This window comes from Paroedura picta, chromosome 7, assembly GCF_049243985.1.
Source record: "Paroedura picta isolate Pp20150507F chromosome 7, Ppicta_v3.0, whole genome shotgun sequence".
Classification (NCBI taxonomy): Eukaryota; Metazoa; Chordata; class Lepidosauria; order Squamata; family Gekkonidae; genus Paroedura; species Paroedura picta.
This window is the reverse complement of record NC_135375.1, coordinates 100,479,992-100,497,156: the sequence shown is the minus strand read 5'-3', so window position 1 is coordinate 100,497,156 and position 17,165 is coordinate 100,479,992. Positions and strand designations below refer to the sequence as shown.

At 43.9% G+C, this 17,165-nt stretch overlaps 1 protein-coding gene across 3 annotated transcripts in view; it reads right to left on the bottom strand.

The window, feature by feature from the left end:
* LOC143841422 (C-type lectin domain family 5 member A-like) overlaps positions 1 to 16,694 on the bottom strand; it is a 135,549-nt gene extending 118,855 nt beyond the window's left edge. The window contains exons 1-7 of one of the 3 annotated variants that reach the window (XM_077345709.1): positions 16,497 to 16,694; positions 14,830 to 14,945; positions 12,577 to 12,665; positions 10,540 to 10,596; positions 9,034 to 9,099; positions 8,209 to 8,351; positions 4,629 to 4,738 (exon numbers count right to left, since the gene is read on the bottom strand). In XM_077345709.1, the coding sequence (XP_077201824.1) occupies positions 4,629 to 4,738; positions 8,209 to 8,351; positions 9,034 to 9,099; positions 10,540 to 10,596; positions 12,577 to 12,655 (455 nt within the window). In that variant the 5' untranslated portion in view covers positions 12,656 to 12,665; positions 14,830 to 14,945; positions 16,497 to 16,694. Of the gene's footprint in view, positions 1 to 4,628; positions 4,739 to 8,208; positions 8,352 to 9,033; positions 9,100 to 10,539; positions 10,597 to 12,576; positions 12,745 to 14,829; positions 15,099 to 15,127; positions 15,147 to 16,496 lie in introns of those variants that run through there. The other 2 variants (XM_077345710.1, XM_077345708.1) reach the window with 2 other exon arrangements.
* Positions 16,695 to 17,165: the final 471 nt, after the last annotated feature.

Here is a 17,165-nt window from a genome sequence, read left to right as displayed (position 1 = left end):
TAAATGTTGAGGAGCCCTGTCCTCTTTCAGAAGTTGCACTCAATGAAATTATCTCTCCTGCTCACTCATTAAAGGTAGAGGAGCACCAACTTCATTGAGAAATTGCACGAGCTTATATTATCTCTCCTGCTCTCTCTTTAAAGGTAGAGGAGCATTGTATTAATTGAGAACTTGCTCTCACTTTAATTATCTCTCCTGCTCACTTATTAAAAGTAGAGGAGACCTGTCTTCTTTGAGAACTTGCGTTCACAGTTATTACCTCCCTCTTCTCTTGTTATATGTAGAGGAGCACCATCTATATAGACAAAGTTAACTCGCTGAAATTATCTCTCCCGCTCACTTATTATAAGTAGAGGAGCAGCATCTTAATTGAGAAATTGCACACACTGAAATTATCTCTCTTGAAATTATCTCTCCTGTCTTCTTTGAGAAGTTGCACTCAATGAAATTATCTCCCCTGCTCACTCATTAAAGGTAGAGGAGCACTGTATTCATTGAGAACTTGCACACAATGAAATTATCTCCCCTGCTCACTTATTAAAGGTAGAGGAGCACTAACTTCACTGAGAAATTGCACGCGCTTATATTATCTCTCCTGCTCTCTTTTTAAAGGTAGAGGTACACCGTATTAATTGAGAACATGCTCTCACTTTAATTATCTCTCCTACTCACTTATTAAAAGTAGAGGAGCCCTGTCTTCATTGACATCACGAGCACAATGAAATGACCTCTCCTGCTCTCTTATTAAAGGTAGAGGAGCACCATGTTCACTGAGCAGTTCCACTTCCGGACATTATCTCTCCTGCTCACTTATTAAATGTAGAGGAGCCCTGTCTTCTTTGAGAAGTAGCATTTAATGAAATTATCTCCCCTGCTCACTTGTTAAAGATAGAGGAGCACCAACTTCATTGAAAAATTGCACGCGCTTATATTATCTCTCCTGCTCTATTTTTAAAGTTAGAAGAGCACTGTATTAATTGAGAACTTGCTCTCACTTTAATTATCTCTCCTGATCACTTATTAAAAGTAGAGGAGCCCTGTCTTCATTGACATCTTGAGCACAATGAAATGACCTCTCCTGCTCTCTTATTAAAGGTAGAGGAGCACCGTGTTCATTTAGGAGTTCCACTTCCTGACATTATCTCTCCTGATCACTTATTAAATGTGGAGGAGACCTTTCTTCTTTGAGAAGTTGCATTTCATGAAATTATCTCCCCTGCTCACTGATTAAAGGTAGAGGAGCTCCAACTTCATTTATAAATGCCTCGCGCAGATATTATTTCTCCTGCATTCTTTTTAAAGGAAGAGGACCACTGTATTCATTTAGAACTTCCTCTCACTTTAATTAATTCTCTTACACCATATTCATTGAGCAGTTCCACTTTCAGACTATCTCTCCTGCTCACTTCTTAAATGTTGAGGAGCCCTGGCCTCTTTCAGAAGTTGCACTCAATGAAATTATCTCCCCTGCTCACTCATTAAAGGTAAAGGAGCACCAACTTCATTGAGAAATTGCACGCGCTTATATTGTCTCTCCTGCTCTATTTTTACCTCTCCCCCTCTCTTGTTATATGTAGGGGAGCACCGTCTATATTGACAACATTCACTCGCTGAAATTATCTCTCCTGCTCACTTATTATAAGTAGAGGAGCAGCATCTTAATTGAGAAATTGCAAGCTCTGAAATTTTCTCTCTTGAAATTATCCCTCCTGTCTTCTTTGAGAAGTTGCACTCAATGAAATTATCTCCCCTGCTCACTTATTAAAGGTAGAGGAGCACCAACTTCATTGAGATATTACACGCGCTGATATTATCTCTCCTGCTCACTTATTAAAAGTAGAGGACACCTGTCTTCATTTTGAGCACATCTTGAGCACAATGAAATGACATCTCCTGCACTCTTATAAAAGGTAGAGGAGCACCTTATTCATTGAGCAGTTCCACTTCCTGATATTATCTCTGCTGCTCACTTATTAAATGTTGAGGAGCCCTGTCTTCTTTGAGAAGTTGCACTCAATGAAATTATCTCCCCTGCTCACTCATTAAAGGTTGAGGAGCACCAACTTCATTGAGAAATTGTACGCGCTTATAATATCTCCCTGCTCTCTTTTTAAAGGTAGAGGAGCACTGTATTAATTGAGAACTTGCTCTCACTTTAATTATCTCTCCTGCTCACTTATTAAAAGTAGAGGAGACCTGTCTTCTTTGAGAACTTGCGTTCACAGTTATTACCCCTCCTCTTCTCTTGTTATATGTAGGGGAGCACCGTCTATATTGACAACGTTCACTCGCTGAAATTATCTCTCCTGCTCACTTATTATAAGTAGAGGAGCAGCATCTTAATTGAGAAATTGCACACTCTGAAATTATCTCTCTTGAAATTATCCCTCCTGTCTTCTTTGATACGTTGCACTCAATGAAATTATCTCCCCTGCTCACTCATTAAAGGTAGAGGAGCACCAACTTAATTGAGATATTGCACAGTCTGATATTATCTCTCCTGCTCACTTATTAAAAGTAGAGGAGCCCTGTCTTCATTGACATCTTGAGCACAATGGAATGACCTCTCCTGCTCTCTTATTAAAGGTAGAGGAGCACGGTGTTCATTGAGGAGTTCTACTTCCTGACATTATATCTCCTGCTCACTTATTAAATGTAGAGGAGCCCTATCTTCTTTGAGAACTTGCATTTAATGAAATTATCTCCCCTGCTCACTAATTAAAGGTAGAGGAGCACCAACTTCATTTAGAAATGTCACAAGCAGATATTATTTCTCCTGCTCACTTTTTAAAGGAAGAGGAGCACTGTATTCATTGAGAACTTGATCTCACTTTAATTATCTCTCCTGCTCACTTATTAAAAGTAGAGGAGACCTGTCTTCATTGATATCTTGAGCACAATGAAGTGACCTCTCCTGCTCTCTTATTAAAGGTGGAGAAGCACCGTGTTCATTGAGCAGTTCCACTTCCAGACATTATCTCTCCTGCTCACTTAGAGGTAGAGGAGCAGCATCTTAATTGAGAACTTGCACGCACTGAAATTATCTCTCCTGAAATTATCCCTCCTGTCTTCTTTGAGAAGTTGCACTCAATGAAATTATCTCCCCTGCTCACTTATTAAAGGTAGAGGAGGACCATATTCATTGAGCAGTTCCACTTCCTCACATTATCTATGCTGCTCACTTATTAAATATAGAGGAGCCCTGTCTTCTTTGAGAAATTGCACTCAATGAAGTTATCTCCTCTGCTCACTCATTAAACGTAGAGGAGCTCCAACTTCATTGAGAAATTGCATGGACTGAAATTAACTCTCTGGCTCACATATTAATGTTAGGGGAGCGCTGTCTTCATTGGGAAGTGGCACTCGCTGAAATTACCTCTCCTGCTCACTTATTAAAGGTAGAGGATCCCTGTCTTCTTTGAGAACTTGCGTTCACAGTTATTACCTCTCCTCCTCTTGTTCTATGTAGAGGAGTACCATCTACATTGAGAAGTTTCACTCGCTGAAATTATCTCTCCTGCTCACTTATTATATGTAGAGGAGCAGCATCTTAATTGAGATGTGTCACACACTGTAATTATCTCTCCTGTTCACTTATTATAGGCAGAGGAGCACCATCTTAATCGAGCAGATCCACTTGCTGACATTATCTCTCCTGCTCACTTATTAAATGTAGAGGAGCCCTGACTTCATTGAGAAGTTACACACACTGAAATTACCTCTCCTGCTCACATATTAAATGTAGAGGAGCTTTGTCTTCATTGAGAACTTGCATTCGCTGTAATTACCTCTCCTGCTCACTTTTTAAAGTTAGATGAGCACTGTCTTCATTGACATCTGGTCACGCAACATATTTGTGTCCTGTGGAAACGTGAACTGGATAGCCCAGGATATCCCAACCTGGATACTGAACGGGATCAGCCCTGGTGAGTATCTGGAAGAGGGACCACTAAGGAATACCAGGGTCACTATGCAGCGGTAGACTATTGCAAACTATCTCCAAACTTATCTCAGTGTAAACGCCTATGGGGGTCACCATAACATTATGATTTTACAGCCAAATTTAAACTAATAACAGAAGAAAGAACCTACCCTAGGCTACAATAAACAATTTCACAATAAATGTAACTAAAAGTATCTTATCTTTTCTTTTAATAGAACAACCAAAATGGTTGTTTAATAGAACTACCTTAGGCTCACAGGTATGGGAAGTTTAGTCTAACAGGAACAGTCTTTCGACTAAACTTCCCCGTACCTGTGAGGCTAAGGCCATATATATATATATTATTTAAATTCTGCCAAAAAGAATTGAACCTATTGATGGACTTCGCTAGCAAACATTGTGTTGAAAAACAACCACTGATGAAAACTCACTTGAAAATCTGGAGGCCATTTTGGTTGTTCTATTAAAAGATGAGATATGACACTTTTAGTTACATTTATTGTGAAATTGTTTATTGTAACCTAGGGTAGGTTCTTTCTTCTGTTATTATACTCCTTTCGAACCGTCCTTTTTTCGTGGTGTAGCCAAAATAAACCTCCCAAGGAAAAAGTTTTTGTGTCCCTTAGGGGAGAGACCCAGTGTTTGGTGTAGTACTAGGAAGGGTGAAAAAAATGAAAAAACGTACAAATCTCCCCTGGGTTCTGTGTCGTCAATCCAAAGCCATTGATTCCTGTCATCTGGATGTTCTAGCCCAATGAAATACTTTGCGTTTCTTGTTCTATTTTGAAGAAATTCCTAGCAAGAAAAGGATAGATGGATAAATGAATACTAGAATTCAAGACTCTCCTTGTAAACTGGTAGGCAGTAGATTCAAGACAGACAAATGGAATATTGTTTCCGCATGAGGAATTTTATCCTAGACCGGTTTTAGTGCTGCTTCCACATGACATCATCTGCAACCCAAGGCTGTGCAGGGGCTGGTGTGAGTTTTGGCCAGATTTGCCTTGGGATGAGGTAATTCACTAAAACTGGATTTGCTACTCCTTATTGCTCCTCACATCTGGGAGCAACCGGGGAAAGCCCATGTGGAGGGAGAAACATGTGGCAGTCTCGCTAGCATTGTCTTGCCTTTGTACCCACCATCCCCTCTCTATTTCCTGATCGTGATAATGTTTTCTTTTGGCAGGGGGAAATGGCACAGTCCATGTTGCTACCTTGTTATTGTTGTTAGTTGCGAAGTCGTGTCTGACCCATCGCGACCCCATGGACAATGATCCTCCAGGCCTTCCTGTCCTCTACCATTCCCCGGAGTCCATATAAGCTCACACCGACTGCTTCAGTGACTCCATCCAGCCACTTCGTCCTCTGCCATCCCCTTCTTCTTTTGCCCTCAATCGCTCCCAGCATTACGCTCTACTCTAGGGAGTCCTTCCTTCTCATGAGGTGGCCAAAGTTCCTACGTACCCCAAGTTAAAATAAAATGCTGTGTTTATTGTCTTCATCTGTTTTGGGATCACACAGCCAAGACACATCCCCCTTTGTGTTTTCTGGCATTTGGGATTTAACGGGGAAAGAAGCAGCCTTTTTCGAATTAGCTAGGCATTTTTAAAGGGTCAATTTTTAAAAATCCATTTCCAAATTAAAATTTGCTTCTTCAGGCACAGTTCCATATTGCCTCCTCACTTGCCCTGCAAAAAAAGGAATCCCCAGAAAATGAGATTTCATCTTTTCAAGTAGGGTCTAATTTGGGCCTGGCCAATGGGGAAATGCATGAAGTTGGGTTATTCCCTATACCGGCCATTATGAGTGATTTTGGAACGCCCCTTTCCTCATTGCCAGAAACGATCTGAGAGGCTGGCATCTCTATTCTGTATGTCCACTGTAAGGCCTTTCACAAGTTCAAGAAGAAAATCCTCAGCTCCCATGCCCCACACAACACAGCTCAAATCTTCAACACATTCACCCAGAAAAAAAGATAAAAGTTTGCCTCCAGCCATCGGAAAAACACATTTATAAGTTCTGTAGTAAAATGTTCCAGATAAAAGTCCAAAGACTTATCTAAAATAATGTCATGCCCCCCCACAGACACCTCCCGTCTCCGAGGTGTTGCCACAGCAACCAGAGCCAACTGCCAAGCCAGCTGCTGTAAATCAACCAACTCTGCTGTCAGAGCAGAGAGGTGCCTCTGAATGCACAGAGGAGAACAGCAGAAATGAGCCGGTCTATTTTCAAGATGCAGCTCTGGTACAGCCACAAGTGCACTCTAGTCTGGGTAGCTCCCCAGAAAGACTAAGGGTGCATAGGAGATCGGATTTCACAGAACACTGGAGGAGCCGAAGACTGCAGGCACACTGTCTAAGTAGATGGGGTCCAGCTGGGATGGATGAGTGAGTCCTCCCCCAGGTGCAGCCACTTAAGCTAGGTTGCTTTTAGGCAAGGCAGCAGCAGCTCCTCAGCATGGATGCAAGCTGTGCAGAAACCCTCCCGTCCGCCTTGGATTCCCTTTGCTCTGCAAACTCCTGTGTGATTTCCTGACGGCTTCCCTGACCTTGGCATACGGCTCTCGACTTTGCTCTTGGTAACTGGACTAGCTTTGACAAATACCCCGTTTATCTGGATCCTGACCTCGGCTATCCCTTGACCACTCCTTGCCTTGCCCCTGATTCTGTTTGTTTCGGTAGGTGTAACGACCCGGACTGGACACTGACTTTGCTCTTGTGTGGTGACTCAGGCTTAGCTCCGCAGCCAAGGCACCTCCCGCTCAGCTGCCACTGGGTGTGGCCAGATAGGGCAGCACAAATAAATTGAAATATGGAGCTATAAGAGTGAGCTTCCAACAGGCAACAGACCCTGTTCTGTATGAGGACTAACTATGGCCAGTAGCCAGTGATGGGCCTGTACTCCATGAACAATCTCATGTTTCACTGCCCCAAAGAGTCTCAAAGCAGTTTACAGTTGCCTTGCCTTGCCTTCCTCTGCCCGCAACACATATCCAGTGAGGTAGGTGAGGCTGAGACCATTTCTGTAAGGAGGCAGAAAACGTACACGGCCTCCTGCTTGCAAACGCGCATAAGTAAACCATGCATTTGCATGTTTCCAGACAGGAGACCCCTCCCGCATTATCCCGCTGTCTCGTCATGGCTTTTTGCCTCCTGATGAAGTGGCAGAGAAGCTCCCCCCTTCCCCATTCATACCCCAGTGCCAGAAAACACAAATAGGAATGTGTTTTTGATTGGGTTGCTGCCCGATCCCAATATTACTGTGCACACTGAAGAGAACATTTTATTTGAATGAAGGGCATGTCACTTTGTGGTCCCATAGCAATGTGGATTGCACTTTTAAAAACAAATTGTGATCTGGAAAAGTAGAGAGGAGCGTGGATGCAAGGATGGGCAAATCACTACTGAGACTGTTGGACGTTTCTCCTTTCAGACGGACTTGTCCCTGTTTGCACGCAGGTTGCTGCCGATGTAATGAGGAAGCAGCACCCAAACTCGCGCGCAATGAGAGGCTGGGCAAATTCCTCATGCGGAATCAGTCTTTGAGAGCCTTGGTATTACTGCGCAGTCAGAACAGCTTTTTCAGTGCTGTGATGAGCCCAAGGTCACCCAGCTGGCTGCAGGTGGAAGAGCAAGTAATCAAACCCAGGTCGCCAGATTAGAAGCTGTTGCTACACAATCCGTGCTCATCTCTACATCTACCGGCAATGAGTTCCTGATGCCTCATTTGGTAAGCTATACTTCTTGGGTCAGTTATCTTCTGTACATCTGTTCATTTTTATTTTCAAATATCTGGAGTCTAACCATATTTCGTTCCAAGGGTCAAATTTTATATGGAAAACACACTTTCTTGGTAATCCTGGGATAGGCACCTTCTTCTGACTTGCTGCAAAAGTTTCAGTGGGTGGTGGGGTGTGAATGCCCTGCTCAAAAAGATGAGCCCTTCAAAAGCATCTGAATTCCCAACAAGATTTCCAGCTCTAGGTTGGGAAATCAGCTATCTCGAGGAAGCCTAACTGTGGTTCTCCAGATGTCCATGGACTTCAGTTACCATTGCCAACTGGCAGGAGCTCATGGTAACTGTAGTGTATGGACATCATTCTGGAGAGCCACAGTTCGGCCAACCCATAGACAAAACCCTTCAGGCAGTCATTTATTCCCCAGGATAATGGATCTCTGAAGTCAGGAAATCAGTTGTAATTCCAGGAGCTCTCAAAGCCCCAACTGGACGGTGGAACTTGAACTCCCCAAACATCATCTTCTTACCATTTCTTCTTTGTCATTGATGATCACCAGATGTGAGCTCCGGTCATCGCATTCTGAAAAGCCAGATGTCCATTCAAGCATGTTTTGTGAAAACCCGTATAAGTTTCTCCCGTAATTTTCCCACCTTAGCTCTCCAACTTGGACTGTAGCAGGAGACAGGAAGAAGGAAGTATGCTTATGAAGAAAATCTCACAAAATATGGAGCAACACAACAGCAAAGCCCAATTAAAACTATCTTTGTTTAGACATGATTATGTAGTAGCCAATACCTGAAGTTCTCAAACTACCCAGGCCACACCAAAATTCCTTTGCCATAGAAGAACTGTCTAAAGTATGGTTATAGGCTAGCTTTTCCCTTGACATGCTAGTTTTCTACGTGGGAGGATTGTTCTTTGCTCATGGAGGAACACTGAATTAGACCTGCAATCTGAGCCTCTTACCTATACCTCATATACAAGTTTACTACTGGGGTTAAAACTAAGTCTCTCTCAGCATTCGGTTTACTTTACTTCAGTGTAACTTGATGGTATGAAGTTACCTGCAATTGTGACTCTCAGGGCTTTCAGGCAGACGTTAAGTTGTCTGTAGGACTGAAAATTATTTTTTTTAATTGGGCTTTTCCTATTCTAACTTTTCCCTGACAGGCTAGTTTTCTACAAGTAAAGGGTTTTTTTTTCCCTTGATGGAGGAACATGCAATCATACCAGACTCTTACAGGCAATCTGAAATAGTACACCTCATACATGAGTTTTCCCCTGGTGTTAAAACTAGGCCTCAGTCAGTATTTGGTTTTCTTTACTTCAGTGTAACTAAACAATATGTTACCTGCTCTTGTGATTCTCACAGAAGTAGTCATGAGGTTCTCAGTTGGACTTGGGGTGACCTCTAGAACTGCAAATTGACATTTTATTAGTCTTTCACATTCACTTTGAAAATGTTCACTATAACATTGGCTAGTAGGGTTGCCAGGCGCACACACCCTGGTCAGAGCGGGAGTCCCCTGCTTTCAGACAGTATCTCTTTCTCAATTAACACCCCTCCAGTTAATATCCCCCCCACACACACTACATCAGGGGTAGTCAAACTGCGGCCCTCCAGATGTCCATGGACTACAATTCCCATGAGCCCCTGCCAGCATTTGCTGGCAGGGGCTCATGGGAATTGTAGTCCATGGACATCTGGAGGGCCGCAGTTTGACTACCCCTGCACTACATGATCTAGAAGTGACTCAGGTATGTCAGGGACATTAAAGGCAACGCTCTGATTTTGGGGGGAAACTCTATGGTAGAACCTAATTCTACCATAGAGTATTTGCCCATTAGCTAGAATGTCACCTCCCCCCAACTTGCCTAAATAGGCACATCATGTTTCTTCCCACTCTTGGTAATTGCGTCCCCCATCCCCCATTCCCCCCCCCCCCGCCACCAGCAGATCTCAGAGACCGGGCAACCTACTGTGCAGTGAAAATAAATGGCCCATCAAATATGTTTGGCTTTCTTTAGGACTGTGCTGCATGTTCTTCCATTTCTCTATTTGTATGCAGAAAACAACCGTTTGGCTTGTTATTTTATACAATCTGTTGGAATTGCAATCAGCAAGGAATTGGGTGGTCAGCCTTGAAGAGCTGTTGCTAAGCTGTTTAAGCAGCTGAGCTGTGCCTGTGTGTTCACTAGTGGCATCAAGTGGCCATTGGTGAGGTTGCAGGGAATTTTGAGCCCTGTGCTCTGGTGATTACTTTGTTTAAGCTGGGCTCCCACCCATGTCCTCTTTCTTCAGGAAGAGGAGCTCCATGTGCTTTTGCTGAAGCAAATAGCGGACTCCAATAGGCTCAGCTCTCTCCAGGTGCCAAAGTGTGAGACGTAGTCCTGCTTTTAGCCTAGCAATAAAAACTTGCAATGTGCTGCTTTTGTAATGATTCTTTAAGCTTTTGTACTCTGCTTGAGTAAGGAGACTGAAGCAGATTAATATGATATATATTTGTAAATAATCTCCCCAGTAAAGATTACTTGCTTTTAAACCCAAAAGTGCTGTGAATCTGGATCTCATCCACAAAAGTAACTAATAACTGCAAAATGCTATCAGATGTAGCTGCATGAGGATCTCACTGATTTGGAAATGAAGTCAGTCCAGTATGAGAAATGATCATTCTTCTTCAAGGTGCATAAAAATAATTATTAGAAAGGATTTTCAACTCTTAAGTTTTTTTTTTACCAAAGAATTGAACTGTTTCGGCAGAATCACTCCTGAATCACATGATTACCTCTTAGCAGAAATCTATATTAATGATTTGACAACCCAGAAAGTTGGGTATTGCTGCCTTCTCAATGTTACCTGTAAAATTATCCTCAGGAACAAAACTGAGGTTTCCTCTGGGGAAGATCTGCGGGACTGAAAAGAAGAACATTTTAAATGGTGTCTTATGAGCAGTACCAGATGTTACCACTAAAATACAGATCACAGCAAATATTTCTCAGTCCTCTTTCTCATATGCAATTGTCATTTGAGAGAGCTGGCCAAATGTGGTGTTTTAGGAACTAACCAGATGAGACCTCCCTGCTCTTAGACTCTAATACCACAACCTGAAACAGAGTTGTATCCTTATTGTCTTCAATAAACCCAGAATGGTGTAACTCTGCTTGGAAGTTACACATAAGTAAAGATGCAGGAGATCCATCATAAGGTCTTTCAGCAATTGTCAGCTAGAAACAGCAGCTGTAGATGGCCCAGATTCAGTTTAGAAACACACAAGACGTTTGTTGCTTTTGCCAGTCTAAGGGGGGGAAATGGCGATCTCGTCTCCGGAAGCTCAGGGGCGAGAGCGAGGGAGGGACATTCTTACTACCGCTATTTTGAGAACGCACATGTCTTTCGCTGATGTGTTGCAGCTTGTGCTCAGAAGTGTAGCGGTTTTTTCAGGGGGAATCCATTTTTCTGGATTTCCCCCTAAGCTCTATAAAATTCCAATTATTGCAGTAGTTCGGCATGAGTTTTGCAGTTTGCTTACGACGTCATGCGGAATGTTAAATTAATAGCATTCATGAAAGGTAAGACTTTGTCTACATTTAAGTCATGCGGAGTGGCCCTAGGACTTCCCTCAAGTGAGAACATCCAAGGAAATTCCTGCTTGTTCAGGGCACCTAATTAGACTGCAGCCAGTGGGGAGTACAGGTTAAGAGCGGCGGTCTCTTATCTGGAGAACTGGGTTTGATTCCCCACTCCTCCACAAGCAGCCAGCTGGGTGACCTTGGGCCAGTCACAGTTTTCTCAGAACTATCTCAGACACCACCTACCTCACAGGTGTCTGTTGTGGGGAGAGGAAGGGAAGGCTACTTTGAGACTCCTTCAGGTAGTAAAAAGCAGGTTACAAAAACCCAGCTCTTCTTTATCCAAACCTTCAGCTGCTGAGTCAGAGTAAATATATGGATCTCTAACAACCTTGCAAGGCAGAGGGGGGGAGACAGGCAAAGGCAGGGTACCTATTTGTTTTCCTTCCTCATGGGACAGGAGTGGGATAGAAACCATATGGGGTAGAAAGCATTAGATGCCCTTTTGCTAGGGCTGCCAACTCTGGATTGAGGAATTCATGAATTGATGAATGACCACAAGATATTTCACTTGTGTTACATGGTGTTCTGCAATTCCAGAAGTAGCCAAGTCATTAGGAATTATAGATGTATTGTTGCAGGATTCTTACTGTTCCAAGCAACATTGTCTTCTGGAGCTGAGCTGGTGTTATTTGCTCAGTGCCCAGAGTGTCCTTGAGACTTTTAGCTAATACTCTAAGGCAGGGGTAGTCAAACTGCGGCCCTCCAGATGTCCATGGACTACAATTCCCAGGAGCCCCCTGCCAGCATTCGCTGGCAGGGGGGCTCCTGGGAATTGTAGTCCATGGACATCTGGAGGGCCGCAGTTTGACTACCCCTGCTCTAAGGGCTCCAAGGATAACTGGCATGACGATAACCTTCTTCTCCCAAAGGTGCGCTAACAGAGCTGCAGCTTTGTTGCACTGTAATCTTCTGACTACAAAGAGATAAACACTTGGAGTATAACACCTCTAATAGCACAATTGTAGGGGGGGGGGGAATTGAGAAATAGGTTTGGATCATTCACACTGCAATGCCAAGAGGCAGCGAACTAGAAAAGAAAGAACAGGAGAAGACCACAAAATGCCAGGCCGTACAAACAGAGTTAAAGAACGTTTATTCTCAGTGCTGTATTTTTAGTTAGCGTTGCTGAGTCTTTCTCTGAGAGTTTTATTTTAAAGCCAAAAAGGGCAAGAAAATGTGGATTCATGGATGGGGCGGAGGGTTAACAAAAGGAAAACCTCAGGTAAAAATAAAGCCAAGACCATAATAGCACAATACTCACTGAAAGTGACAAAGAGGGACGTCCCTGCAAATTTGATCAGCACGAGGATGATTCCGGGGGCCACACACCGCCAGTCCATCCTGACTAGTCTGAAAGGGTTCAATAGAGGAACATGAGCAGAAGTCCTTTCAGTGACAGTTCCTGCTGGACCGCTGTCCGGGATGGGTGCTGTTGGACAAGAAGAAGAGTAGTTGGCTTTTATGCCCTGCTTTTTACTGTCCATAGGAGTCTCAGAGAGGCTTGCAATCACCTTCCCTTCCTCTCCCCACAGCAGATACCCTGTGAGGTAGGTGAGCCTGAGAGAGGTCTGACAGGAATGCTTGGTCGGAACAGCTCTGTCAGGACTGTGACTAGGCCAAGGTCACCCAGCTGGCTGCATGTGGAGGAGCAGGGAATCAAACCTGCCTCACCAGATTAGAAGCTGCCGCTCTAAAGAAAGCAGAGCCAAATGCCCATCACCTTGCCAGTAATGGAGGGGCCACGCTGCTCACACCTGGGCACTGGCACCAAAGATGAGAGCTTACCTTACCAGCAGGTAATCCAGCACCCATAATGCAGAGCCAGTTTCAGAGGCCTGTAGCACCAGTGTCAGTTTAAGGATTCGCAGGGCACAGGTGAAAGAGCAGCAGAAGTGGGGAGATGACCAGGGGCGAGAAAGGGACTGGCCTTGGACAGTGGAGGACAAAACGGGCCAAATGGTCTTTGGCTCTTCAAAAAACAAAAAGAGGAGAAACACCACTCAGTCTTCATGTCACGGTTAAGAGCAGCGGCCTCTAATTTGGCAAGCCGGCTTTGATTCCCTGCTCTTCCAGATGCAGCCAGCTGGGTGACCTTGGGCTCATCACAGCCCTGATAGTGCTGTTCTCACAGAGCAGGAACATCAGGGCTCTCTCAGCCCCACCTACTTCACAGGGTGTTTGTTGTGGGGAGAGGAACGGGAGGTTATTGTAAGCCCGTTTGAGACTCCTTCTGGTAGAGAAAAGCAGGTATAAAAAACAACTTTTCTTCTTGGATAAATAAGGCTGGGCTGCTTCTCTGTCATCTCCACCTCATTTGGTGATGAGTAAACTTCTAGAACTAGCTTTCTGGCAAGAAATTGACTCATAGAATCATAGAGTTGGAAGGGACCTCCAGGATCATGTAGTCCAACCCCCTGCGAATTGCAGGAAATTCTCAACTACCTGCCCACCCACAGTTACCCCAATTCCATGCCCAGATGATGACCCCTCCCCAACCATTCCTGGATACTGATCCTGCATCACCACCATGCTGTTTGTGGACAGCCACAATGTGTGACAGCAGATGTACCTCATGGGATTGTTGTAGGGGACATCTGCACATGTTTTTTTAAGGGGGAAGGGGATTGGGAAGTTGTCCGATACCACTGAGATTTTCTGCTGCTGTCCTTTCTTTCTGCCACCCAAGAAACTGAAAGCAGAAACACTAGAATAATGTCCATTCTGTTCCTGAATTCTGGAGAATTACCAGTTCTTGTTATTTTTAGTTGGATGCATTATTTGGATGCATTTTAATGCTGATAACGCCAAAGACGGCCATAGGGAAATTGTATCCTAAGACTTTTAAACCCTAAATATTGCACTTAAATTGCTAATGGAATTTCATCTGTGATTATCTTTTCAGCTGAATTGTGTGTGTATGTGTGTATAATTTCAGTGTGTAGGCCTTTGGCCAATACAGTAAAATCTATCTACTACTTCTGATCATGCAAACAAAATATAGATTAGTCCCAAGGGCCCCCTGGTACACATTAAAGCTGTTATGGGAAACGGTAACACTTAACAAAGAAACGTTCCACAAACTCAGATACACAGATTGTACACATGATAGTCAGTACCATCTACCAAATTTTCTACTGAATGTGCATTGGTTGCGGAGGGTTACTTGGAGAAAGAAACTCTGCACATGCCCCAAAGTGCTCCCATCTGTCAAAGCTGAGACCTAGCATTACAAAAGGGGGGAAGGGTCTGGGCCCTGGATCAAAACTGAGTCCTGCTCACAAGTGTTATCGGGTTTCCTAATAAAAACAGAGTCCAGTAGCACCTTTAAGACCAACAAAGATTTATTCAGGGTGTGAGCTTTAGAGTGCATCTTAAAGGTGCTACTGATTTTATTGTGCTACTTCAGACCAACACGGCTGCACATTTGAATCTATCGGGTTTCTTAGTATTACTCTTCCCAAACTAGCAAAGTTTATTCAACAGAAAATCTGCCCTGAATGAATTAAAATATTACTTATCAGGAGGTCTCTGCAGAGGAGAAAGGCCTTTTGTTCAGTCCGTCTGCAGATAACAACACACAGCTGCGTTTCCTTTCTCGGCTGATATCCACGGGTTCACCCTTCTTCTCTCCTAAGGAAAAAAAGGAGCCAGTTTGGTCTCCCGCTCAGCAGACGGCTGGTCACTGTATCTCATCAGCAGATGTGACTTCTCCTTTCTTGCGCCCTCCCCTGTGTCAAGATGCAGGCTTTCTGGATTCCACAACACTCATTACGAAACACCCGTAGAACGAGACTCCGGCTTGTGATACTCACTGCACTGTCTCATGAAACATCATCCCACATATGGTTTGTACACTTGGAGAGCTAAAGGAAAACCTTCCCCCCTCATTTGGCATTTTTTATACTTCTTAGTAATAGAGCAAAGCTCTGTGTGATCTTGAACAAAGAAAAGTGAAATCAGACATTGTTGTTGTTGTTAGGTGCGAAGTCAACCAGCAGGCCAGCAGCCAAAGAAATGTATGGAAGTGAAGAAGCGCTATCTCAGCCTCCAGTGTCCCGCCCTCATACCTGCCTCCCTCTCCCTTCTTACGGGGGATGGGAATGTTTAAAGATAGAGAACAGCCTGGAGCAACGAATAGGCACACAAGCATGCAGGCGATGCCAGAAATAAAAGCATTTCTTTCCAAAGTTGTGACTCAAAGCATGCCTCTCTAAAGTATCTAAAGACTCCTGATTCCATAAGGGGAGGTGTTCAAAAAGCACTATGCATCTATGATTCTATGCATAGGTGTTTAAACGGAGAAGTATAAATTTTAAATAAATTAGTGGGCATCGCGGGACCTTTAAAACATGGAGAAAGCGGATTGGCTGCCTGGCTTGATTGACAGGTAGAAGAGAGTCACGTTTAAAGCACGTTTCTCTCTTCCGGCATTTCCAGCAGCAATTGTGGAGGGCACGAAGCGCGAAAAAGCAGCAGACTGGAGCAAGATGGCAAAAAGGTGAGGAGTGGCCGGGAGGCACAATAATATTTAGCACTACGCCATTCAGCTGGCGTAACGCTATTTTTACCAATGTGCGGAATTGCCCTATGTTATCAAGCCAGTATTTCAAATGAGGCTTTTAAGGCAATTTATTAAACACAGTTTTGTGCCGTGGTTAGCTGGGACATTTGAATTTACACACCACAGGTTGCTGAGTCTCAAGCAGCATTGCCAGACCTCCTTGCGACAAGAGAGGTGTTCACCTGGAGGAATAGGCAGCTTTGGAGAGTCGACTCCATGGCAGGGGTGGTCAAATTGTGTCTATCCAGATTCCTTAGCTTGTGGGCCAAGTCCATTAAGACAGGAGGGGAAATGCTGTAGACCCCTCTGGAGCTCCTGCGGACCACTGGTTGGGAATTCCTGGTGTAAGCAAACGACTATTTGCCCATGAGGTCTAAAGGCATCAAAGGACAAAGCTGAATCAAAACGTTCTTTAAACAGGTGGAGATGTAGGAAAGCATACAGATTTTGTTGTTAAGTTTGTGTCCAGAATTACTCCCCTCTCATACCAGAATTATCTTCTTTTATGCCATGGTGGCGGCAAGACTAGTTCTGGCCAAGAATGGGAAATCACAGGAGATTCCAACACTTGACTGATGGCTGGATAAACTTGCTGAATTAGCAAAAATCGCAAAACTTACCTCTGTAGTCAATAAAAGAGCACGGGAAGAATTCCAGGAGCAGTGGAGCTTCCACTTGGACTATCTCACCAAATGAAGCTTGGAGTAAGTAAAGGAAAGGGACTATGGGAGGTTGAGGGGTGGGGGTATACTGTAACCAAAATATATTTCTCTTCTTTTCTGTTTATCTTTATAAAAATTTAAATTTCTTATATTAAAAAATGGTCTTTAAACAGAGGTGCCCGTAATGATCTGGCCTCAAGGGAGGTGACTGGCATTTGAATCCAAGCAAGCTATCTCTGAGTTTTTGAACCGTTACCAAAATCGTGCGAGGGGTGAGAATTATCTGCCTTGTCAGCATGTCATAGCAGAAATCCCCTTCCTGGTTTAGAAAAGGAAGTCGCTGCTTTGCAGCTTGATGTCTTCAAGGACAGGAAATGGTTATTGGATACACGGGCTTTCCAGCCTTTCTTGGGCCACCATTCTGTGAAGCGGTTTGGTGATTTCTTGCATCTTGTCCTCGTTTCCTTCTTGAGCCCTCTGAGGTTGCTGATTTGATGAAGGAAACAGCATTGGGCAATGGCATAGCTAGGGCCTTTTCAGCTGCACTTGGTCTCAGATTACATCATCCTCACAAATCAGCCTCTTTCCCCCCTTCACCCCTCTAAAAGCTCCGCTTGCCTACTTTGA